Genomic DNA, 27,448 nt, shown 5'->3' with positions numbered 1-27,448 from the left:
GAGCATGCTCTTTCTATGGCGATTTCAATTTCCCCATTTTGACTCGTACCCTATTTTTTTCAGGGGAACAGTTGACTTTGTGCTCGTGACGGGTGCCACCGGTGGGGCAGGATACAATCACCTCGTGACACCTGGTATCATCCTCGTTTGATAGTGATTCATTCATAAACATATGCTCGTGATATAGACGGAATCGTACAATAAACTCTCAGATTCCTCATGATGATGGAAATGTTTGTGTAGCTTTTATTGGTGTTTTCATAGCCATTGTTGCCTGTCAGTAATATACCCTAGACATAATACAAGGTAAACATAGTGTAGTTACCCGTTTTTAAAGAGATGTTCATCTTCATTACCTAGATGGCCTAATGGGTGTTTATTGATTATACTCAAAATCAAACATTTCAGATATTTTCACGGAATTTTAATATTTGACATCTTATTGCTGGTTTTAAAAGTATGGCTCATCACTATTACAATGAGGGCCTCACGGATGTGTATTGATTATAACTAAAAACCAAACATTCTAGTTATTTTGCACGCAATTTATTTCATAATTTCAATATCTAACATCTTATTGCTTAACATGTCGAATGAAAGGTGGCCCTGGGTATCCACTGTCCTTGTTGTAGACAGCACACTGTTTGAAGGGGCAGGGCGACTCTCTCCAGGCGTACCGTATTGCAGACACCACCATGTGTCTAGATCGCAGACATAGTTGGCTGTAGTTGAGGGTCACTGATGTGTTGTCGTGTGAAGTAATAGGCATGGGGAACCATACTGAATTATCATCTGGTCGTGATGAACTGTCGGATTTAACACATGTCACCTAAAGGAAAACAACCACAACAACTAGAGAAATCACAACTTAATCAATAAAAATGAAAGGTCTCTGATTCAAACAGTTTACTCGTCAGTTGATTCATCACTTATGAATATTTGTCTGAGTGTACTTTTCATTAACCATCTGTCATATTAACTTTGATCAGGAGACACACCATGATGATAGTTCTCAAACGCCATCATTTAGTGATGGCACAGAACAGGGACTGCTGGTCCCACGAAGTATTCAGCAATTCTGTAGCAAGGTATTGGTGTATTTCCAGCATTGCTACAGGAACAAACGGGTTGATGCTTTTGACGCGCACAATATGTGTCGCAGTAGAACACGAATATGACGAATATGACCACCCTCGAAACCACTCAGGTTAAAAAAGGTCATATTTTGCCCTTTAAGGGTCCGCATACGTTTCGAAATTAGCAAAATGTTATCAGATATGTTCACGTGAATGAGACCTCGAGTGTTGACAGATGCTTGTTTTGGACATAACACTAAATGTGGGAAAAAGCTGATTTTAGAGGTTTTCAGTTTTCAGTTTTATTATTTGAACATGAGCCAGTCTTTGACTCAAGCTAATTTTCGTTGGAGATACAGATAAAGACTCAAACGTATGGTAACAAGATCTTCTCAGGGGACAGATGTAGTTAATTTTTCTTTTGAAGAATAATCGACCTTTTTCGCTCATACTTGAACATGCCAGTTGTTAAAAACCTTGCAAGGGTATATAAAAATGTGGGACAGGATACGCTTCCCCTTTTGCGAACAGCTGGTTTGATACCTATTTGGTATTGATAGAGTGATATTGTCTATTTAATCATGAAGTATTGAATTATTCTGAAAATATTACATCGATATATCACTCCAATGAAATATCACTTTATCTGGAACAACTTTCAGACTGTCTTAATGATACAATTATTTTTCATGGAAAGATAGTGAAGATCATTTAGAAAATACATGTGCATAATGCATAATTAACTTTTGTAATGTCGTAACGTAATAATTGTAACATATTAACTATTGTGATACACGCGCCACTTATCTTTGTCAGGTCACTAGATCAGATATAGATGCTATTTGACAAGAAAATATAAGTATTCCCTATATATCGTAATAAGTCACAAGCGAATGGAACCCAGAGCCAATGATTCCGCGTCATCAGACAGTGCGCAATTTACCTAATGGCAATACACACCAACAAAATGGTCATCTCAGAGAAATATATGCAAAAACATAACAATTGTTTGGTTGACAAAAGCAAGAAAAAACACGAAGTAGCAATGGTCACTGACCTCAAAGCCTGATTTCGATCTAATTTCCAGAACTTTGTCATAAGTAATCTGTACGGTTTCTTCCTGCGCCAAGATTGTAAAATGAGATGGGTAGGGGCCATTGAGTGTAGAGTAGTGAGTTTGGTTGTAAGCCACAGCAAGTCCAGCTGTACACAGACGCATAGACACATCCTGCTTGTCCCGGGGATGGATACTGAAAGCACATCGAAAAACACACAATATCTTATCTGATTGTTACATATTAAGGCCAGTGTCCAGAAGACCGAGTCTAAAATGACAGACATAGGGAAAGGCACAGTCAGGGACTACTTAAAATGGTGTGAGGGTTTACTGAAAATGAAACAACATTTGTACAACAATACGGATTACAAATTGTTAGACATTCCACCTTTTTTTAATAGTATTTATTTACTGGGTTTACATTATTTATGATACCTTTGCCAAGGAGACGAGAAGTCCGGCAGGTCCATGGCCACCGCCATGAAGGTGTTCTTCATCCTGGCGTTTGGGACGTAGCCATAGTCAGCTGTCTGGTGCCACCGAATGTCTGTGAAGCCGGTCGTACTGACGACATTGTCTCGCCTTGGAGCAAGCTGAGGAAAGAAGGAATAAAAATTGTCAATGCAAGATAATAACTTGCCTGGATTTTCTACCGAAACAGATTCCGCTGTGGAAATTATATGAATGGAAGGAATAAAAATGACAATGGACAACAAATTCTTCCTTTGACACAAATATTGTGCATGAATATGACGACTCAAAAGTCAAATCCAAATACTGATCCGTAAATTGATTGGAAGACAAGTCATTGCAGTGACCTAACTTCTCATAAACTAAAGCTTATGGCTGGCAATTAAGGATTATAATTTAATTGTTTTCACATTTTGACATTCTAAACTATTTCCTGGTTTGGTATTGTAAGGGTCGATGCTCGGAATAATAGTTCTACATACATTATTAGCAGAAACAATTGTAACATTCATTTTAAGTTGTACAAAGTCGTAGAAGATGTTAATAAATGCATGTTAGACAAGCACGATTACCTGTACAAATCCAAAGGGAAAAAGCGGGTTGGTTTGACCAACGGAACCGTGGTGGAATCTATCTCTCCAGTCATCAATCATGGCGGGGAACGTACAGTTGTACCGGTTCATTGATGAAGGTGGTTTGTCATTAGACTCGCCTAAAACAAAAAATTGATGCAAATTATTTTCGAAGTGTGTGTGTGTGTGTGTGTGTGTGTGTGTGTGTGTGTGTGTGTGTGTGTAATAAGATCAGATTTGATATATTTTGGTTCTTACCTTGATACCATATGACTCCATATATGGTCATGTTGAGAAAAGGTCGCATCATGGCATTCCACAGAACAGAATCAGCATTTGGATTTACACCAGAAACATCACCAGCGTCATCGCTTATGGCGCTTACATCGTATACATCACATTGCTTGAGAACATTGGGAGCTGACCACGCCTCCACTCGGGTTCCTTCGTATGACGTCGCAATGAGGCCGATGGGGTATTTGAGATGCGAAGACAGGTACTTGCCATATAACCAGCAGACATCCGAAAAGTACGACCAAGCTGGACCACCAATGGTCTCTTGATGTAAGAAGATAAAGAGAGTTAAAACTAGTTGGAACGTAGGGGACATACTTGTCAGGCAGGCGTACACTAGTTACGGAACTACAGAGAGGAAATGATACATGTATTATTTTGAGATTACTTGAGAATATGTTTATTTCAAAATGAAAGTTTTATAGAAGGATATGTTGTCACAGAGAGCGTGTAAGTAATATTCATGAATGGATTATGACGTTGCAATGTATGACCAGGAAACTCTATAGCAAGTGTTTACCTGGACTAGGAACCGACCAAGGTTCACTGATACCCAACAGATCATATTCTTCAAAAGGAGACCCTCCCAAGGCAACTGTGAATACCCGGATATTGGGATGGTTAAAGGCATCTAACTCTTCTTCCGTGGCATTGAAACCCTGTCGGAGACAACATGAATAACTGATTTATACAACACTTGGAACACTCAGAGAGCGAATGAGTTAGTTTGATAACAGGTCACTAAGAACAGGACTTCAGGTATGTGATGGTGTGTGTGCTTAAGCGGGATTGAAACCCAAATGACACTAGGTTGTAAACCTTTATCACTTTGGCAAAACCCATAAGAACTGTTTCACATTAACACTATGACTTATAATCTGAGGCACCAGGAGTTAGCTGCAGTTAGAATCATCGGTTATTATTCAACCAGGTTCTTAGGGTTAAGAGAACCTATTACTGTAACAACGTGTCACAAGACCAAACCAAAATAAAACTCGTTGGTTCATGTTTTCACAACAACTAAAGAGACACTTGCTGAGCAGTTATAATAAATCATCGGCACAAGGGCACCGCTACAGTAAAACACGTTATCACCATGACCAGCAGACAACAATGAGGTCATCAGATGCTGTCTGCTGGTCATGTTCAATATCTGTGTATGTTACAACCTACCATTGAAACTGTAAACTGCATGTTGCTCTGACCCGAACATATCCAGACGTCCCCAAATAACACATCTGTTAAGCCAATGCTGCCCTCGCTAGATGTCGCTGTGATGTTGTAAGGCCCACCAGCAGCGATGGCAGGAAGTTGAACTGACCACACAGGGGTTGTTGCCATAGGTCCATTAAAGGATGTTGTGTTCACCTCCCCTTTACCACTAATGCTCAATGTGATTGTCTCCCCTGGTTTTGCAGCATAGCCCCAGATAATCGTTCTTTGGGGTGCTTGTTGAAGAACCATGTGGTTTCCATAGTAACTGGCAAAGGCAAATGGTCTTTGCGCTGTGGTCCCTAAAATAGAATAATGTTCAAGATAAGTGAAGAGATAAGTAAAATGTGGTCTTGATTATAGAGGTATAAGACAGTACTGTCCAAAAGATCCGAATGATAAATCAGGAATTCTTATCTGAAGGTAGGGGTTTGGGTGAAATGGGGTTTAAATTTGCGTTCGAGATGATTGCGCCTATACAGCTCTTTCCATTAGGAACCAAACCAACAAGACACCCAAGTATTACATAATGAAATATAGTTTTTGTTTCCCCAGATATTAATAACAAGAGGACAATATTCGAATATATCTGCACATACACTGTTTCACTCCTGTGAGCTACCAGTAATCATACATTAAACCATTTGAATTTTGTATTTGTTGATAATACGAGGGAATAACCCTTCTTGAAATGAATCCAACTTTCATCAGATATCTTGTACATGAGGCAGACGAATGTTGCAGATGATATAGATTTAACAAGATCAAACAGTAGAAAAATTTGAGACAAAGTCAAAGAATGTTCCAGAAAACATATATTACCTCTTCCAGAATATACTGCTAATGCTGCCACATTAACGGCAGTCCAAATGAATTTCCATACAACTGACTCCATTTCATCCGCCGTCTTCAAGACACACACAATCGATCCCTGGCTTATCTCCCTAAGGTTGAACTTTGTACTAACAATCTCATATAAGTCTTACAAGGTGAAAATATCTTCGAGAAGGTTAAGAGATAAACTTAAAACGTTCTAGCATTTCTATCGACGTTTCTGTTCGATATGGCAAACGAATGGAATAAAAAGAACTTGGAGACAGAAAGTTCCAGAATGAAAATGATAGTAAATGGCTGTAACTTGAGATAGCCAAGAGACCTTAGAGAGAACTACAGCACACAGACGGGAGAGAAGGAATAGCCAGGACATCAGAACATCACTCTCACAAGGACAAAGACGGGGAGGGTCAAACATAGGACCACAACTTCTTAGTTCTCGCTCTGGGGCCTAGGACAGGACAGCACCCCGCTAGGGACGCCTCAGGTAGATCCGACAGACCATGTCGATGATTGTAAACATGAAAGTAGAATAATTGTTTTCTGGAATGTGTCACGACTGAATTCTAAATTAACTGATCCGGACTTTACCGATTACTTAAACTCATTTGTACTTTCATGTTGATAGGTAAAACCGTATTTGGATATAAGAGAAGATTTACTATGTTCATGTGTTTAAGTCCACCCTGAATGTTCGACTTGGCAATGCTAAAAAGGCATACATATATTATAAAATGACCTACATGATATATTAGAACATTGTGATGAAGTTTAATATGATAAGGGGAGGAGACTTGAATGTGAGAACTAGCACTGAATCTGATTTTGTACAGGATGATATCCTTGAATACCTTTAGGGACTTGATAACAGTGTATGGGGATTTCTGTTGGACAATTACACCTTAAATAATTTTTTTGTGGATTTATTTTTGAATAATTTTGGTTAGATCTTACTCGATATATGTCGTTTACTGAATATACAAATTGTTAATGGAAGGTGCGGGTCAGACGCTGGTGTAACGCTACAAGTAAGGGAACCTACGCCACGCAATACACATGTCAGGGATTCCTTTAAATTTGTGTTGGTTGAAGAGATGGATGAACGGTTTAGAATATACCTAATTTCTGGGTCTGCGTATGATTTACGATACTCGTACTGGAAAAGGCTGTTATTATCGCTGCATCTGATATGAAAAAAACTAATTAGGGCTATGACTATGATCAACAATGGTTTGATAGCAAATGCCAGTCAATTAAAAAGGAATAACGTAGACGTAGGCGTAAATTTAGAAAGAATAAGGACAGTAGATCATTAACAGATTATACTAGAGTAAGCAATCAGTACAATGATGTTTGTAAGAACAAAAGACAGAATATCTCGAACAAAAACAGAAACTGTTGGATAAATCTAAAACATTTTTGTCTACGTTAAAAGCCATTAAACCTTTGGAAAATGATATTGCTATTCAAGACTGGTTTGAACATTTCAAGAAATTATTTTCAGTTCCATTTAGCCATGATAATGATAATTTATTTGACATGGAATTCAATTGAAACTATTTTAATACCCTTTTGGAGAGATGATATTTTCCAGAGAACTTGACAGTTGACATTATTGTTCCTCTCCACAAACAGGGCGCAACCAGCGACGTTTATAATTATAGAGGCATAACTCTCCTCAGTACATTAAGTAAAATATATACTTCCAGACTTGTTTTCTAGACGGATTCTTATAAAAAATCTAGTGAGTTACAAGTAAGTTTTAGAAAGCGATACTCCAACACTGACAATGCCTTTATCCTGTATTCTCTAATGCAGATATATCTATCAGTCAAAGGAGGGAAGTTGTATGCTGTATTTGTAGATTTTGCAAAGGCTTTTGACTCGAGAAAAAAGGGTTAACTTATAGTCCCTCTTTCAAAGACATGGGCTAAGTAGCAGAATTGGAAAGTCACTGTGTTCTTTGTATAAAAATGTGAAGGTGTGGCGCTTTATCTGATAATTTTATAAGTAATATGGGTGTTCGACAGAGGTGTATATTAGGAGCGTTTCTATTTTCCTTTTTCATAAACGAATTAGCATATTAAATCCAAAATAATTGCACTGATTGAATACAACTACATCCCGAAACTGTTAAAGTATTTCTGCTTATTTTCGCTGATGATATATTCATGTTCTCATGTTTGCAAAAAAGGACGGGTCGAAACTGACTGTAAATATGGATAAAACTAAAGTTGTTAAACCTAACACAGAAAACGCAAGGGTATATCGTGAATGTGGAAGTTTTCCAATGTATATATATAGTTTTTTAAAGGGTATTAAATACTGGGTCAAGTTATCAAATATGTCATCTTCTAGTTACCCTGCAAAATGTTATATTATGATACTCTATGACAGCAATGGGAAATTAAATTGCGCGCCAAAAGAAAAAAACATGTAATACGAAAGTGGATATGGTTATATTTGGTTACAGCAACTTGAAGACATGCAACAGCATTTCTACAGCCGTTTGAGACAGACCTTTAAAGACATGTACATCCCAAAATGGCATGGTTCCTTTTCCAGATCTAGAAAAGCAAATTGCTACACTACATTTAAGACACAATGACACCAGAACCTTATCTATTACGTGTTAATTTAAGTAAGTTTAGAACAGCTCTCTCTCGATTTCGTTGTACATGTAGATTACATGATCTATTTATTGAAATAGGCAGATATGTAGGTATTGCAAGAAAACATAGACGTTGTAGGATTATAAAAACTTATTGTATTGAAGATGAATCGCACTTTTATGTGTATGTCCAGTGTACTGATTTAAGAGCAACATACATAAATAACTAATTTTACCTCAACCCAAATAGCAACAAATCTTGTAAATAATTGATAGGTGAATGGAATGAAAGAACATGGAGACAGAAAGATCAGGAATCGATCTGATAGTAAATGGCTGTAACTTGCAGTGGCGACGTTATGTGAAGTGATAGTCGTGGGAGGGTATGGACACGCAGAACTAAGAAATTGTAAAAATCAATAGTATCGATTTTGGAGAGGTGATTTGCTAAAACGGTAAACAAGAAAAAAAAACCGAAAAACTAATAATAAGCAATGACAGAAACGAGGACTAGTCGAAATATGTACGTTGAGGATAGGAAACCCATAGAAGTTGTAAGTCTCAAAGCATGTGTTCCATTGTTCTGGTTAATTGTAAAAAGGTCTCATCCCATACGGAAACTTGTGTACCCTGAAACCCACTCTAATCGAGCTGTATATCGGGACTATGCCCATGGGGTGACTGATGAGCTGGTAAATATTTGCAGAAGAGTTGGATCCTTACTCAAGTCTAACAGAAGACACCTTCCATGTGCTCTTCAGTCTATTTGTTGATCCATGTTATTCTACAGAAATTTAAACAACTGTAAGTAGTTTATATAATCAGTCTAAACAAAGAAGGTGTGACAATGTAGTAATTGTAGTATCATATGGCAATGGCCTGATATTCCCTAATAGATGTGGCATAGGATATATTACAACAACATGTAGATGTATCTTGATACGATTATATCTGTTTATATCGGGTATGTGGCATATGTAGGTACATGCACGAGGCTGTATATGTGTAGGTGTATGCATGTACATGTATCTATTATCAGTTCATGAGTTTATCAGTCAAAATGGTGTTTGTGCAAAATGTATGTATTAGTGTATCTATGTCTGCATTTGATACTATATTTGTTTATTTATCATGGTTGTATGTATGCATTTATCTTGTTCTTGGGTATGCATTATTTATCAAATATTCTGTCCGCCGGGAGAGCGAAAGGTTCGGTGGTTCGATACCTGGCCGCGTCATACCAAACGACATTGAAATATGGTACTTGTTGTTACCCTGCCTTGTGTTCGGCATTAAGGGGCTAACACAAGGACTTTTTATTGATTTGTATACTGTTTCTGAGTGGGGTATCCATGTTAACCTAGGGCATGGTATCTCAGTGGGCTAGCACTATAATATCGGCATCAATCCGGACTAGTACAAGCAGCCACACACACACACGCACGCACGCACGCACGCACGCACGCACGCGTGCGTGATATAGAACTGCAATATTTTGAACGCGACGTTAAACAACATTTCATCTCAACTTACCTGTGAGTTCATTTTGTTTTTATGTGTCATGACGAGTGTTTTACCATGTACACTGATATACAAAGTATGTACAACTTGTGACTATCTCTCACTATCGCCTTCACACACGGAGCAATACTATTCACTAGTTTGTGTGTACGCTCCTCAAAAACGCGTATCTATGGAGTAATTCAAATTGTATTTTATATACGATTGAATACAACTGGATTACTAGAATTGGTTGCCTCCTGTCAATATGATTGACAGTTTATTGACAGCTTTGATTTATAGGGATTACATGCATGCAGTCACTTTACAATTTATCTATAGTTAGAAATTTCAATTGTCATGTAATAGCAGTGTTACTAAAAACTTGCAGATTATTTTTCATCAGGTAAGAATAGTTGATTCGTCTAGTCATACATTTACTAGTCTTACCCTATCGAATAATTGGCACCATACATTCCAGCAGAGAGTTTATTTTTTTACTTTATTATCTACATGTATTGTTAATTGTAGTAGATACATACATCACTGTATCTCAGAACGCAGAACTGACAACATCCAAAAATAGAGAATTGTTACACAGCATTTCCTGTATATTCATGCTTGAACGAATTCGAAGAGCCTACATGTATGCTGTAGTCGGTACAATGTGTGTCCACATGTACAGTCTCAGCTGGCTAAGGTCACATTTCCCATGGTCTACTTCAGCTCTACTTCCCAAGCATAATTTAATTTCCGAAAACATTTTGAATGAAAGGAATTGAAAAGAAATTAGTTTTATAATCATATTTAACAAACCTACCTGTATTTTACCAAATTCAAAATACACCCGTTCTACATTTCGCTCTAATGGACCTGGATCGGGCAGGTCGAATATCGCATACGACTTTAAAGTGAATACTTTTACATCGTGCATGTATATGTATAACTTTTAACTGCATAATATATATTTATGATAATCACTTATTCTCTTTCCTATTTCGAATGAACACATTCTGAGTCTGCAAGATGACAGATAAAATCCTTCTTTGTATCATTGAAAAAATAATAATTGAATAATCTATGTGTTAGTCATTATTTGTTCTCGTTCAATCTTCTGTAGGGGGCGGTCGGGTAGCTTCGTGGTTAAAGCGTTCGCTCGTCACGCCGAAGACCCAGTTCGATTAGCAACATGGGTACAATGTGTGAAGCCCATTTCTGGTGTCCCTCGCCGTGATATTGCTGGAATATTGCTAAAAGCGACGTAAAACCATACTCACTCACTCACTCAATCTTCTGTACCTAACATTTTAAGTCATTTTAAAGTTTCAAGGAGTACTTGGGTCAGAAAACAAATTCGTCCCATATAAGGGGCAATTAATTTCGCAGATACTCCGCAGTAGCTCCGCAGAGTGTTTGCGCAGCTACGCAAAAATTGTACAAACATTTTGCGTAGTCCCCGCGTAGCTACGCAAAATTTTAACAAACGTTCTGCGTCGTCCCCGCGCAGATACGCAAAAAATGTACAAACATTCTACGTAGTCCCCGCGTAGCTACACAAATGTTTAACCAACATTCTGCGTAGTCCCCGCAGAAATGTTGCGAAATACAGTAAAAGACTTCCGTCGTAGTGTAGTCGGAATCGTAAAGTGGACTGCTTTTTAAATAGCAGAGATTTCTCATGATTAAGAGTGTCTTTGTGGCTTTTATTTATGTTTTCATAGCCATTGTTACCTATCAAAATAACAAAAACCTGAACAGGGGACAAATAGACAATTGCATTGATCATTCACTAATCGTGCTTGCTCCCTCTTATCCCTGGCCATCTTGGAAGTGACCTGTACTTAGGTTAGGGGAAAACTGTTAATATTCGGGTTGGTGTTGATAACAGAGCGCCAAACCCAAACGGTTGACATGTGGTTTGAATATACTCCCATTATTACTGAACCCATTTTTATTCAATGGAAATTTCATACCAAAAGCATCCAAAGTTGAATTCACATTTATTACATATTTACTTTGTTTATGTAATTCTGTAAGTTTCTATTGAATGTTAATAGTTTCATGGTGAAAAGCTCATTTGGAATTGATGCAAGAGACACTCGTATTGGTCAGTATGACATTCCACAGCGGTCATTTTTGGACGCAAGTCACATTCACACAACTCGCGTTTACTAATACGTACATACTTATACATGCCCATACATTCAGAGTAGATAATTTTTCAAAATCAGTGTTATACAACAAAATCATTTGCAGCAAATAGAACACCCAATTGATATGATTATGTTTGCATATGGTTATACTAAAGACATGATACAACATAGTGTAGTTTGCTGGTTTTAAAAGTATAGATCATCACCATTACAAACATGGCCTCACGGATGTGTATTGATTATAACTAAAAACCAAACATTCTAGTTATTTTGCACGCAATTTATATCATCATTTCAATATTTGACATCTTATTGCCTAACATGTCGAATGAAAGGTGGCCCTGGGTATCCGCTGTCCTTGTTGTAGACAGCACACTGTTTGAAGGGGCAGGGCGACTCTCTCCAGGCATACCGTATTGCAGACACCACCATGTCTCTAGATCGCAGACATAGTTGGCTGTAGTTGAGGGTCACTGATGTGTTGTCGTGTGAAGTAATAGGCATGGGGAACCATACTGAATTATCATCTGGTCGTGATGAACTGTTGGATTTAACACATGTCACCTAAAGGAAAACAACCACAATAACTAGAGAAATCTCAACTTAATCAATAAAAATGAAAGGTCTCTGATTCAAACAGTTTACTCGTCAGCTGATTCATCACTTATAAATATTTGTCTGTACTTGTCATCAACCATCTGTCATATTAACTTTGATCAGGAGACACATCGTGATGATATTTCGCAAAAGCCATCACTAGGTGATGGCATAGAACAGGGACTGCTGGTCCCACCGAAGTATTCAGCAATTCTGTAGCAAGGTATTGGTGTATTTCCAGCATTGCTACAGGAACTAACGGGTTGATGCTTTTGACTCTCACAATATGTGTCGCAGTAGAACTCGAATATGACGTCCAAAGGCAACTCTTGAAATCCCTAGGATTACTGAGGGCATATTTGCCCTAAAGGATCGGCATGCGTTTAGAAATTAGTAAAATGTTATATATTTTTATATGAATGAAAACTAGCATTTGACCATGTTGATTTCAACACATGCTTGTTTTGGACTAATTGTGGGAAAAGGCTAAGGTTTTCAGTTTTAATATTTGAACATAAGCCAGTATTTAACACAAGCTAATTGTATATTAGTATTTTCCGGAAACGAACCCTACTCTCACAGAACCTAAGTCCATCTTGTTGCCATGGAAACGTAAACAATAAAAAATTATAAAATTTCTAAATAACAAAAGGCACCAGTTCAGCATGTACCTGACAGACCTGCAATGTTTCATGAACAAATATTGAACGGTTTATGAGTTATGCTCCGGAAACGAACCCTACCCTCACAGAACCTAAGTCCATCTTGTTGCCATGGAAACGTAAAAAATAAAAATTTCAAAAATTTCTAAATAGCAAAAGGCACCAGATTAGCATGTGCTTGAAAGACCTGCAAAGTTTCATGAAACTATTTGAAGATGTTCATAACATTATTACACACTTTTCAAAAACTTTAAAATGTAAGATTCCCAGTGGGCTAAAAAGGGTTCTTGTCCTACCGCGTCCTTTTCACATACCAGACTCCACATATACATTGCCTTTGGAGTCAACATGTCACAACCTTTCAGGTACAGCCACTCATACTCTTTCTGTGAAGAGCCGCTCACGAATCTTGCTTAAAGTTGTGTGACCGGGGTAACAACACAAAAGGCCTTAGAAAAGCTTTCGAAAGGTTTTATGGAAGAAATGGTGAGTACATTTCCAAATCTGACGCACCAGTGACACAAACTGTGTCGGATTTTGGTTTGTACTACATGTTTCAGTGTTTGGCGAGATGAACAATTGACTTGAATGTGCATGTTTTGATATGTGTGTCACAGGACAGGATACACTCTCCCTTGTGCGAACACCTAATATCATACTTACTTGATATTGATAGGTTGAAATTCTGTATTTAGTGATGAAATATAGTATTAATCTGAAAATATTACATTGATATCTCACTCAGGTGAAATATCACTTTATGCCGGAACGACTTTCAGACTGTCTTAATGATACAATAGTTTTTCAAAGAAACATTGTGAAGATCATTTAGAAAATGCATGTACATAATGCATAATTAACTTTTGTAATGTGGTAACATATGATAAATGTAATATATTAACCATTGTGATATACATGTACGTGCCACTCATCTTTGTCGGGTCACTGGATCAAATGCTTTTGACACGAAAATATAAGTATCCCCTATATATCGTAATAAGTCACAAGCGAATGGAACCCAGAGCCAATGATTCCGTGTCATCAGGCAGTGCACAATTCTAAATCTAAGAAGAACCATCTACCCAATGGCAATACACACCAATACAATTATCATTTCAGGGAAATATATGCAATATATAACAATTGTTTGGTTGACAAAAGCAAGAAAAAACACGAAGTAGCAATGGTCACTGACCTCAAAGCCTGATTTCGATCTAATTTCCAGAACTTTGTCATAAGTAATCTGTACGGTTTCTTCCTGCGCCAAGATTGTAAAATGAGACGGGTAGGGGCCATTGAGTATAGAGAAGTGAGTTTGGTTGTAAGCCACAGCAAGTAGCTGTACACAGACGCATAGACACATCCTGCTTGTCCCGGGGATGGATACTAAAAACACATCGAAAAACACACAATACCTTATCTGATTGTTACATATTAAGGCCAGTGTCCAGAGGACCGAGTCTAAAATGACAGACATAGGGAAAGACACAGTCAGGGACTACTTAAAATGGTGTGAGGGTTTACTGAAAATGAAATAACATTTGTACAACAATATGGATTACAAATTGTTTGACATTCCACCTTTTTTTATGGTACTTATTGTACTGGGTTCAAATTATTTATTATACCTTTGCCAAGGAGACGAGAAGTCCGGCAGGTCCATGGCCACCGCCATAAAGGTGTTCTTCATCCTGGCGTTTGGGACGTAGCCATAGTCAGCTGTCTGGTGCCACCGAATGTCTGTGAAGCCGGTCATAGTGACGTCATTGTCTCGCCATGGAGCAAGCTTATAAAAAGAATGAATAAATGAATACATGAATGCAAAATCACATGGACAACATGCTATTTCTTTGTCAGACACAAATTGTTTGCGTGAATATGATGACATATCTACGTCTGATTAAAGGCCAAATCCACATACTGATCTGTGAAAGTTTCGGAAGGCGAGTTATTCAACTATATTTCACAAAAACTTCATAGCTGGGTTATTTTTCATTTTAACATATTTCAGCCATCTACAGTTGGCCCATCTGATTTCTTATAAGCATGTTGTTGGTTTGTAGAGTATGGAACAACCCTGTTTTGTGTAACTTCTGGTGGGTGTGTTGTTATCCAAAATGCCCCCAGAAAATCTTTGTCGTGATTTAAATTATTTGCCAGTTTGAAATTGCAAGGGTCGATTCTGACATTTCAAGTTGTAAAAAGTCATAGAAGATGTACCTAAATACATGAGTGAGTGAGTTTGTGAGTATGGTTTTACGCCGCTTTTTGCAATATCCCAGCAATATCAGGGCGGGAGACATCAGAAATGGGTTTCACACATTGTACCCACGCCAGGAATGGGGTCTTCGGCGTGACGAGCGAACGCTTTAACCACCAGGCTACCCTCTTAAATACATGAACGAAAAAAGACGAACCTGAACAAAACCAAAGGGAAAAAGCGGGTTAGTTTGACCAAAGGAACTGTGGTGGAATCTATCTCTCCAGTCATCAATCATGGCGGGGAAGGTACAGTTGTACCGGTTCATTGATGTAGGATGCGTGGTCTCTGACTCACCTCGAACAAAATATTGAGAAGATTATTTTGGGAATTGAGTTTGCAGCTTTGTACTCAATGACGTATGTGAAAAAACTCCCGTATTTCTTGCACATGTGATAGATTTATTAATACTTTGAGCGGGAGCATTATAGAGGATCAATGAAGAATTGAATAAAAGGCAGTGGTAAGAAATGGATCCATCGAATGTGTGTGTGTGTGTGTGTGTGTGTGTGTGTGTGTGTGTGTGTGTGCGCGCGCGCGTGTGCGTGTGCGTGCGTGCTATATAAAATCAACGCCAATATGATCGGTTTTAATATCGTTTTATTCTTACCTTGATACCATATGATTCCGTATATGGTCATGTTCAGGAACGGTCGCATCATGACATTCCACACAACAGAATCAGCATTTGGATCTATACCAGAAACATCACCAGCATCACTTACATCGCTTACATTGCTTACATCGTATACACCACATTTCTTGAGAACATTGGGAGCTGACCACGCCTCCACTCGGGTTCCTCCGTATGATGATGCTATGAGGCCGATGGGGTATTTGAGATGTGAAGACAGGTACTTGCCATATAACCAGCAGACTCCCGAAAAGTACGACCAATAGGAACCACCAATGGTCTCTTGATGTGAGAAGATGAAGAGAGTTAAAACTAGTTTGATCACTGGAGACATATTTGTCACACTGACAGAGGGGAAATCAAAATGATAAATTCTAACAACGATATTAGTTTAAAGTTTGTTCATTAGAAAATGAAAATTTGATAGAAGGATATGTTCTAAGTATCAAGAGAACTAAGAACTGATATTGATATATAGAGCATGACGTTACAATGTATGACAAGGAAACTCTATAGCAAGTGTACCTGGACTAGGAACAGACCAAGGTTCACTGATACCCGACAGATCCCATGCTTTAAACGGAGACGCCCCCAAGGCAACTGTAAATACCCGGATGTTGGGATGGTTAAAGGCATCTAACTCTTCTTCCGTGGCATTGAAACCCTGTCGGAGACAACATGAATAACTGATTTATACAACACTTGGAACACTCAGAGAGCGAATGAGTTAGAATGATTACAGGTCACTAAGAACAGGACTTCAGGTATGTGGTGGTGTGTGTGCGGAAGCGGGATTGAAACCCAAAATGACACTAGGTTGTAAACCTCTATCATTTTGGCAAAACCCATAAGAACTGTTTCACATCACCACTATGACTTATAGTCTGAGGCACCAGTTACAGTTAGCTGTAGTTAGAATAATTGCTTATTGTTCAGTCGGGTTCTTAGGGTTATGAGAACCTAGATTTGTAACAAATTGCCACAAGACACAACCAATATATACCTCGTTGGTTCATGTTTCAGAACTGACACGTAGGAGTATTAAAACAACAAGAGAGACACTTTCTTAGCACAAAGGGATAGCAACTGGAACTCACATTATGACTAGTAGTTTGTTTTGTTTGTTGTTTTACGCCGCACTCAGCAATATTAATATTCAAGCTATATGATGTAAATAATCGAGTCTTGACAAGACAATCCAGTGATTGATATCATGAGTATCGATCAACGCATTTGGGATGGATGGCATGGTTCATCAAAGTCAGCGAGTCTGACCACCCGATACCGTTAGTCGCCTCTTACTTACAAGCATATCCGCCTTGTACGGCAAACATGGGTTGCTGAAGACCTATTGTACCCCGGATCTTCACGGGTCTTATTACTAGTAGACAGCAATGGACTCCATGTTGATATTTCGTTGAAGTAGAAAGCAGACAAACCTGAACACCACAACATGAGATTGTATACCTTTTTAATCAAGTCTACCATTGAATGTTTATATCTCTGTTTGTTACAACCTACCATTGAAACTGTAAACTGCATGTTGCTCTGACCCGAACATATCCAGACGTCCCCAAACAACACATCAGTTAAGCCAATGCTGCCCTCGCTAGATGTCGCTGTGATGTTGTAAGGCCCACCAGCATTGATGACAGGAAGTTGAACTGACCACACAGGAGGTGATAACATAGGTCCAATGAAAGATGTTGTATTCACCTGCCCTTTACCACTAATGCTCAATGTGATTGTCTCGCCTTCTTTTGCAGCATATCCCCAGATAATCGCCCTTTGGGGTGCTTTTTGAAGAACCATGTGGTTTCCATAGTAACTGGCAAAGGCAAATGTCGCAAACGCTGTCGTCGCTGAAATAGAATTCTCATCAAGATAAGTGAAGAGATAAGTAAAATGTGGTCTTGATCAGAGAGGTATAAAGTGCGGTTCTTATCTGAAGAGTGGAGTGGGGAGAAATTAGGTTTAATGTCGCATTCAAGATTATTGCACTTATGCAGCTCTAGCCACAAGGTATCAAAAAGCTATCCATATATGAAATAATGAGATTTCATTCAATTTATTAAGAAAAAAAAGACAATATTCCAATCTATCTGTGCCTACACTGTCACTGTGACTTACCAGTGATGGGTGCATTAAATGATTTCATTTTTGTACTTGTTGATAATATGAGAGGATAATTGTATTTCTTGAAATGAACCCAGCGTTAACATGGCTGTTATCAGACATCCTGTGTACCATATAGATTTAACAAGGTCGCAATTTTAAAGAATTGCAGACTATGTCAAACAGTGTTCAATAAAATATTTATTACCTCTTCCAAAAAATACTGCTGATGATGCAACATTGATGGCAGCCAGAATAAATTTCCATACAACTGATTCCATTTCATAAGCCGTCTACAAGACGCTAGGAAACACACAATGAGATCGATCCCTGCCTTATCTCCACCAGCTTGAACTTTGTACTAACAATCTCGGGTAAGTGTTACAAGGTGAAACTATCTTCAAGAAAGTTAAACATACTTACAAGATAAATGTAAAACGTTCTGACACTTCTATCGACCGTTCTGTTCGATAGGGCAAATAAATTGAATAAAGAGAATATGGAGACAGAAAGAAATAGATTTAACCTGATAGTAAATTGCTGTAATTTGCAGTGACGACATTATGTGAAAGTGATAGCTGTGGAAGGGTATGGACACGCAGACCGAAGAAAATTTTAGAAATAAATACTTTCGATTTGGGAGTGGTGACTGGCTAAAACGGTAAACAAGCAAAAGAATGGAATAAGATAAAATGATAAGCAATGACAGAAACAAGGACCAGCGCACCATGTGGATAGAGCGTCTTTCCTGAGAGCGAAAGGTCGGTTGTTCGATCTTTGGCCGCAGCATACTAAACGACGCTAGAAGATGGTGCCCTTTCTGGCGCTCGGCATTAAGGGCTAAAGCAAGGACCGGTCGGCCATGAGTTAGTATACCGTTTTTGAGTGGGGTTTGTTGTATGTTAAACTTAGACATGGTAGCACTCTTAATTCGGCATAAGTCCAGATCAGTACAAGCAGCCACACACACACACACACACGTCGCTGTTGAAGTGCAATAATCTTGAATGCGACGTTAAACCCCATTTCACCTCACCTCATCCAGTCAGTTCTAAGTTCTTTAAAAAAACTATCAACACAAGGATGGTGCCACATTTTATTTCACAAGTTTGACATTATACATATCTGGCCTATATATACCTTTGATAAAGGGTGGGGCGGGATAGCCACTTTCCTTGTTGTAGACTGCACACTGTTTAAAGGGACACGGAGATTCACGCCATGCGTATCGTATTACAGACACAGTCTTTGCTTTTGACCACGGACAGATCTGGCTGTAGTTAAGAGTTACTGAGGTAGCGTTATGCGACGTGATCGGAAGGGGGAACCAGCTGGTATCATCCCAGTCTCCAGATGTACGTCTTGATACGTTTGTGCACGTAATCTGAAAATGACAACCACGAAGCAATCATAACTAATAGATGGATTGTAAAAAATTATAAACCTACTGGCTGTTTGTGTAACTCGATATGGAGTTTTTGAAATTGTGGTAACACCTCGTAGGAGGTATTACAACGATTGTAACACCTAGCAGGAGGTATAACAATCATTGTAAACCCTTGATAGAACAAAAACAACGAACAGCCTACGAGACGCACGTGCAGATTCCGTGCAATTGCGAGACGCACGTGCAGATTTCGCACCGTTGCGAAACCCTCGTGCTGAGGTCACCGGTTTCATTGAACCGAGTTCACGACTGCAGGCGATATTTCATCTCCGATACAGGTTATACATTTGGGCGTTTTTATTACAGTTATTTAATTAAAAACGTTGTCTGTGCGATGAGTCGGTTTATAAGTTGGACAAACCATGTCTCCTCGAGATTACTAGAGATTGTAAACCCTCACATTCGGGAACGTCCCTCATGTGAGGGTTTACAATCTCTTGGGATCCCTCGGAGACATGGTTTCTCCTACACATAACAGTTTACAGTTACTGTATCCAGATGCTATCTGCACAAATACTGATACTTTCATCTGTATTCTTAAGACATTAAAGGCCGCCATGGAGGGCATGTAGAAACACCCTGACATTGATAACATCATTGTTAAGGGACAAAAACTGTTTTAGCTTCATTAGTCCAGCGGTTTCTGGGGAGAAGATGGTGACAGATGTTTACCGATGACTCCGATGAACAACCATATCATGCCATGAACCCACATACAAATTGACTTTAGTCAGGTGAGGTAAGCACCTGATCAGAATCAGTCGAAGGAAACCATCATTTACGTTTCAATGTTAAGTTGCCATTCCTTACAAGTTGCCACCAGTGCCACTATTACCAGGTCATGATTGTATTGGTTGTTTTAATTTGAACTTAATCAGTAAACGTGCTATCCTGTTCCTGGATTGTCTGGTCAGGACTTGGTTGTATACAGGCAGGCCGTCGTATGGCGAGAGAGGTTGGGTGCGACGTTAGGCAGCAAACAAACACTTACTTTTTCACACTAGTGGTGTTTGTGGCGGGTGCTACGGGTAGACCAGGACATGCCTGCCCTTTTCGAGAACACCGGGTGTTATCACTGATTTTTAATTTGTATAATTCCATCACTATTTTACTCTTTACGCCCAATGAAATCTGTTTCGGCAGATAGTTGAGAATGTTTGTTCTCTGGAGTTGAAGTTATATTTTGTTTGTTTGTTGGTATGTTGTTTAAGGTCGCACTTGCAATATTCCAGGCACATGACGGCGATCAGTAAATAATCGATCCTGGTTCAGACATTCCGGGGATTGACAAAAAGACATTATGAGCATCGCAACTGGGAAACGATTAGATGCATCAGCCAAGTCAACGAGCCTGACCACCTGATCCCGTTAGTCGCCTCTTACAACAAGCATAGTCGCTTCTTAAGGCAAGACTTTTAACTGGTATCTTCACTGGTATGACATTAAATGTTGATTACCTCAAAACCGCTTGTTGATCTAATTTCCAGAACTGTTGTTTTGTTGTCGTAGTCTATCTGTAGAATGCCGTCAGCTATCCAGAGTGTAAACCAAGAAGGCAAAGGACCGTTGAATTTGGAGTACCGAGTTTGGTTGTAGGCCACAGCAAGTCCAGCTGTACACAGACGCATAGACACATCTTGCTTGTCCCGGGGATGAATACTGAAACGGACATGTATGGTATTCCATGATAAATATGTTCTTTTCCTTACAAAAAATGTGTACATTGTGCATGCGGAATATTGGTCTGTGATACAATCTTAGAGGAAATCTACACAAGTTGGTCTTTACCCTGTATACGGAGACGAGAAGTCCGGCAGGTCCATGGCCACCGCCATGAAGGTGTTCTTCATCCTGGCGTTAGGGACGTAGCCATAGTCAGCTGTCTGATGCCATCGAATGTCTGTGAAGCCGGTAGTTAGGGTATCGTTGTCTCTCCATGGTGCCAGCTTCATACACACATGTTAAATGTATTTGTATTGGGACAATTGTCTTTTTAGTGAGGATTGAGTGAGTGAGCATGGTTTTACGCCGCTTTTAGCAATATTCCAACAATATCACTGCGGGGGACACCAGAAATGGGCTTTACACATTTTACCCATTTCGGGGATTGAACCCGGGTCTTCGGCGTGACCACCGAACGCTTTAACCACCAGGCTGCTCCACCGCCCCTCAGTGAGAAGTGACAAAAGATATTTTAATTGAGCTTTTATTTCTGACAAGACAAAGGTTCCTCATCTTTTGATGGACCCGATCTTGTTATAACGCATTACCAACGATTTTGAAACTTGCACTAACAACAGGATGGTCTTATTAACAACGGTTTAAAAAATCTGATATCTTGAAAGAAAATTGTTGAGAAGTATAATAATTATGAACAATTTTAAGATACTGAAAGAATGAATTATATTGATTTGTTTTTGTTTGATAATAATTCAAATTGTTCAAATATCTTTTGGCCAAATACCTCATATATATCCAAGGTATTTGAAGATGAGAAACGGTAATTGATAACACACTGGTCGCCAGCATGACATAAGAAATCCATTTTTTCACACAATCTCCACAGGGCTTAAGGCATACGCCTTTTATAGATAATCGCTAGTTTTGAAAGTAGTAGCGAATCTAACCTGTACAAATCCAAAAGGAAAAGCTGGATCTGTTTGTCCTCCTGATCCTTGGTGGAACTTGTCTCTCCAGTCATCTATCATGGCTGGGAACATACAGCTGTACATGTCCATTGTTGGAGATCCGGCATTGGCTTCACCTGGTCACAGAATATTGACACATATCAAACTGGTTCTTATTCTACAACACTCTTGGGGTAACAAATCGCAGTCAGACACTATTCCCGTGAAGATTCGGGGTAGAACCCTTGCTTTACCTAAAAGGCGACTATGTTTGTCGTAATAGGCGACTATGCTTGTCATAAAAGGCGACTAACGGGATCGGGTGGTCAAGGCTCGCTGACTTGGTTGACCTCTTCCGGGCTTGTTTGGATTGGTGTTCATGATGTCTGGTCCAGATTCAATTATTTACATATAGCTGTAATATTGTTGAATATGGCGTTAAACAACAAACAAACAACCATCAACAACAGTCAGACACTAGTATGATGTCCGGTAACGTACAAATTGGACTTGTTCTTTGCCTGATCTACGGGAGGTTTGTATAATCTGACAAAGCAGGGAGTATGGTTGGAGGTGCCGGGAAGTTTGGTACGGCATTACAAATGAAATTTATCTCCGATCAATGAAAAATGCAGAAATATTTTGCCTATTTCTATTTTCATTCTCTATCGAAAACAAACGTATATGCTCCAAAGAATCCTGTTTGGGCAGATCTATAGAGCAGTGACAAACATTATACTAACCCTGATACCAAATGGCTCCATATATGGTCATATTCACGAATGGTCTGGCCATGGCGTTCCACAGAACTGAAGGGGAATTCGGGTTGACATCCCCGTTCTTATTTATCGCTGATACGCCACATTGCTTGAAAACATCGGGACCTGACCACGCCTCCACTCGGGTTCCTCCGTATGACGTCGCAATGAGGCCGATGGGGTATTTGAGATGCGAAGACAGGTACTTCCCGTATAACCAGCAGACTTCCGAAAAGTACGACCAAGCCGGTCCATTGACGGATTCTTGAAATCAACTTTGATGTTATCCGTGTATTCAAACAGTTCACAGTTACAATTCATAAATGGTAAAAACATATACGTTTATACATTCCGGGTTAGGATAGGTCACCAACAATCTATGCTGGTCTTGAGAAGGGACAACATGGACAGGGTGATATGGCTAGGTGATTTGGGTGACTGCGTGTCATCGTACCCCGAAGATGTGGATTGAGGTTCATAATATCAATCACTGAATTATCTTAATAATGTACAGGCAGACGCCAAATGACTGTACTATTGCTGGGTGCGGCGTTAAACGACAACTCTCTCTCTCTCTCTCTCTCTCTCTCTCTCTCTCTCTCTCTCTCTCTCTCACACACACACCCACACACACACACACACAATCAACCAGATCAAGAATATATGCCCAAGATCCTCATTTTTGATGGCTCTCATGCCAAGCATGCGATAACGCGCACCTATGCGTAGATACCCGTTCAACGTAGTATATTAATGTGTATACCGATTGTCAGCGTGACGATCAGATGCTTTGGGAAAATATTAATATTTCACAATCTTAAACATATTCCCTTACCATTATTAGGTACAGACCAGGTTTCATTGACATTCAAAAGATCATATTGTTCCACCGACGACCCTTCCCAAGCCACAGTAAACACCCGGATGTTGGGATGATTGACAGCATCTGCGACCTCTTCCGAACTGTTAAAGCCCTGGAAATAATTAAATACATCGCACCATCTAATGATGCATTACCAGTAGCACTTTCATGTGACACACGAAAAACATTTCTATGAGAATAATTTTTTAATCCCACTGTCTGTACCATGCAATGTGAATTGGGCAACAAGGTTTTCAAAATCCCCAAATCAGGAACTAGTTTTGCTTGCATTAATAGTCAAAGATTCCAAAACACCTAGGGCATCTGTGGCCCAGCCATCTAAGGCGCCACCAATTCGCAGAGTTAATCGTTGCCAGTATCCTTTGTTCGTTGGTTCAAATCCTAAGTTCGGCCTAATTGTGGTTCACGTGGTAGACGTCTTTAGCCTGCGTTAGTTTGAGCTTTGTTCCCTATTAAGCTGATCTTATCCGCGTTAAACTAATACTAGACCAAGCACCGACTTCCAACATCTAGACAACCATTCTGTAAAACTACTCTTGATAGATATAATTATCATATAATGGATAGGTTCCTCGGCTGGATAAAGCCAACAGATAAAAATGATTTAACCATCGGGAATCTGGAGAAACTACTGGGATAATTGCTATCGTTATCAAAAGAATAGTCTAGTATACTGAAAATTAGTGTATAACTGTAACGTACATGTAGCTAAAGCAATTTACAAGTTTTGTAACTGTAGATGTAAATTGCGAAACAATTTAGCGGGGACACTAGCCTGGCATTGTAGACCTCTGCAGCTTGGAACTTTTTACCCAAATTAAAACAGTTAGATTTGGCCCAAATATATATGCCCAAATTTTGTCGCTGCACTTCGTAATATTGTAACAGGACAGGCAGACTCTAAACAAACGTGACGTCTCATAAACTAGGTTCAGAATAGCTTCCCTTTGATAAAGGACTGTTACTCTAGCGGACAGACCGATCAATTGCCGCGAAAGGCAAGTCTAAACAATTTGTGTCGGCAATTGTTGTTTTGCCTATATGTAGTTACGCCACTGTTTAAGAAACATGTTTCAGTTGGAGCTATATTGACTGCTGTCAGTGTCCGACAGACACGTCACTTTCCTTCGGGCGTAATATATACTAAAGGGTACATTGCAGGAAAAAATGCAAGGTTTAGGTAATGTGTGTGAGAGACACTAGAGTGAGATTTTTCGAGCACAGAACTGAAGAAAGTCATTATATGTTAATGACGTTATCACGTTTGTATGTTTGGGGATGGTAAATATCTCTCCGATCAGATGCTCTGTCCACTGGATCAAGGTGGCGGTCATAGGTTACAGTGTTGTTTCATATCATCTTGTTATATAACAGATATTATAACCTTGAAAAGTATGACTTATCTTATTTAATGTCACTAGCCATAAAACAATGTAGGTAGGTAAATGATCCTCATGGTGTTTACATAATGCATTGAATTATACACATGTCTGTTAGTCCAGATACCATATATCGGTGTATGATCTCTGGTTAGTCTCATACACAACTTACCATATTGAGTGTAAACTGCATGTTGCTCTGACCCGAACATATCCAGACGTCCCCAAACAACACATCTGTTAAGACAATGCTGCCCTCGCTAGATGTCGCTGTGATGTTGTAAGGCCCACCGGCATCGATGGCAGGAAGTTGAACTGACCACACAGGGGTTGTTGCCATAGGTCCATTAAAGGATGTTGTGTTCACCTCCCCTTTACCACTAATGCTCAATGTGATTGTCTCCCCTTCTTTTGAAGCATAGCCCCAGATTGCAGCTTTCCTAGGGGCTTGTTGAAGAACCATGTGGTCTCCATAGTAACTTGCGAAGGAGAATGGTTTCGCTTTTAAGGTCTCTGTAATGAAATAATACTCATCTGCCATTAACATCTTAGCTTTTATCCGTTTTGAAATTGGTATGAATATTCTGTTAAAAAAACCCGGATCTTTCGCTCTCCGGGCTCACCACTAGACCTCGGAGGCGGTCGGGGACTAAAGAAGTTTCAATATAATATGTATGACACCATGCTTTCAACTGGGTTGTCTTTCAAAGCGTTGGACCGTGAAGATTCGAGTTAGAATTGATCTTCAGCAACTCATGTTTGTCTTAACATGCGACTATGCCTGGCGTGGTCAGGCTCGCTGACTTGCTTGATGCATGTCATCGTATCCCAATTGCGAAGATCGATGCTCGTGATGTCAATCACTGGACTGTCTGGTCCAGGCTCGATTATGTACAGACCGCAGTCATATAGCTGAAATATTGCTGAGTCCAAATCCAAGCGTTGTTAAACCTAACTCGTTCATGCTCTAGCACGTGTTTCTGCGCATGTGCGAACCAATACGATTAGTTTCATTTACCTGTTTCCGCCTCAATAACGATTACTTGGGCCGCCAAATAGAACCATGTGATGCCTACACTAAACACACTCCTCCACAAAGCAACTGCCATTGTTGTCATCGATGTGAGGTGTGTTTGAACAGACGTTTACACAACATACGATAGACTGTAACACAAGTACTGCTATCTCTACCCCTTTTTATTGGGCACAGATGACACTATCTCAGCCTTTGCTAAGGTGCCATGTGTTTGTTTTCGATTTGTTGCAATCTAAGTCACGTGTACGTATACCCTTCACTGACAACAGTAATGCCAAATTTTATCCCATTTCGTCACATTCAATGGAACTGAAACGTGCACGAAACGCCTCGAGGACATAAGAGGGAGCTAACTTTTGACGGAGAGATTACTGAAAATCACTGGCTATCCATTATGCAATTAAAATCGTTTCCAATATTTCCTAAAATGAGGAAAACTGATGTAACACTGTGTGAATTGTATTGTTATGTGGCAAAAGATGTAGTATTATGATTGTTAGTGGCAACAGATTGAAATGCTGAAAAAATGTCGTGTGTTCTGTGGTGATACTCGTAAATTAGAGTGACTTCCCATTGTTATTTACAATCCAAGCTTCGTCCCAGCGCTGCTCATCTTCGTCATCTCGATATAGACTGTTTACAGTTGTTGATTCACTTCCGGGTAGTACCACCTCAAGGAGCAGCTTCGCGAGGTAACTGTTACCAGATATTAACCACTGTTGGCGCTACGATCGAATCCAGGAATTCCAGCCTAGTTCGGCAAGGGTGAAAACTGGAATTTTACAGTCAGTTAACTCCCTTGCCTCGGGTTACCTATTGCATAACACCAAATTTTCGGCCTGCTGCCAACACTTTCCTGCGTTCAAGGATGGCATACGTGCCTCACTCAAGACATTCGATTTCTGGACATTCATGAGTGACGTCTGCAAGAGTGCCTGATTTTACTTGCTGCCTACACATATTGTATATACTGACCCACTGTGTTGCCATTTTGTGACGCTGAACAAAAACCTGTTTCTCAATAATATTTGTCGATTATTCATTGATCCTGTGTGTATTTATACTGATTTCACATTTAGTTCTGTACGTACCAATTTCAGCGTAAACCTTCGCGTTTCTACTTTTGGAATCAACAGTATATGCTTCAGCTAACCAGGAAAAGAATTATTCGACATGGAACACATCCAGCAATTGACCGAAACAGCACATTGTCAAGTTATGATAATACAATATTCGACAATACATACATTCATGTACACGATGAAATGAA

The 27,448-nt window shown here is 39.4% G+C and overlaps 2 protein-coding genes and 1 pseudogene across 2 annotated transcripts; all 3 read right to left on the bottom strand.

Moving 5' to 3' along the window:
- Nucleotides 1–530: 530 nt before the first annotated feature.
- Nucleotides 531–5,621, bottom strand: LOC139474556 (sialate O-acetylesterase-like). Its single transcript, XM_071257618.1, has 8 exons — nucleotides 5,505–5,621; nucleotides 4,644–4,984; nucleotides 3,991–4,129; nucleotides 3,435–3,734; nucleotides 3,177–3,316; nucleotides 2,569–2,726; nucleotides 2,134–2,326; nucleotides 531–829 (listed from the first exon to the last, which is right to left on the bottom strand). The coding sequence occupies exons 1-8, from the start codon at nucleotides 5,575–5,577 to the stop codon at nucleotides 575–577; spliced, it is 1,599 nt and encodes a 532-aa protein (XP_071113719.1). The 5' UTR covers nucleotides 5,578–5,621; the 3' UTR covers nucleotides 531–574.
- A 6,468-nt stretch (nucleotides 5,622–12,089) lies between these two features.
- On the bottom strand, nucleotides 12,090–18,329 carry LOC139474894 (sialate O-acetylesterase-like; annotated as a pseudogene).
- Nucleotides 18,330–19,142: 813 nt separating this feature from the next.
- LOC139474531 (sialate O-acetylesterase-like) lies at nucleotides 19,143–26,330 on the bottom strand. The gene is made up of 8 exons (XM_071257585.1): nucleotides 26,161–26,330; nucleotides 25,315–25,655; nucleotides 23,716–23,854; nucleotides 22,866–23,144; nucleotides 22,123–22,259; nucleotides 21,284–21,441; nucleotides 20,953–21,154; nucleotides 19,143–19,432 (listed from the first exon to the last, which is right to left on the bottom strand). The coding sequence occupies exons 1-8, from the start codon at nucleotides 26,258–26,260 to the stop codon at nucleotides 19,145–19,147; spliced, it is 1,644 nt and encodes a 547-aa protein (XP_071113686.1). The 5' UTR covers nucleotides 26,261–26,330; the 3' UTR covers nucleotides 19,143–19,144.
- Nucleotides 26,331–27,448: the final 1,118 nt, after the last annotated feature.

Source organism: Haliotis cracherodii, unplaced genomic scaffold, assembly GCF_022045235.1.
Source record: "Haliotis cracherodii isolate W230 unplaced genomic scaffold, xgHalCrac1.p SCAF_3, whole genome shotgun sequence".
Taxonomy (NCBI): domain Eukaryota; kingdom Metazoa; phylum Mollusca; class Gastropoda; order Lepetellida; family Haliotidae; genus Haliotis; species Haliotis cracherodii.
The sequence above is the reverse complement of the archived record's forward strand: the minus strand, read 5'-3'. Positions and strand labels throughout refer to the sequence as shown.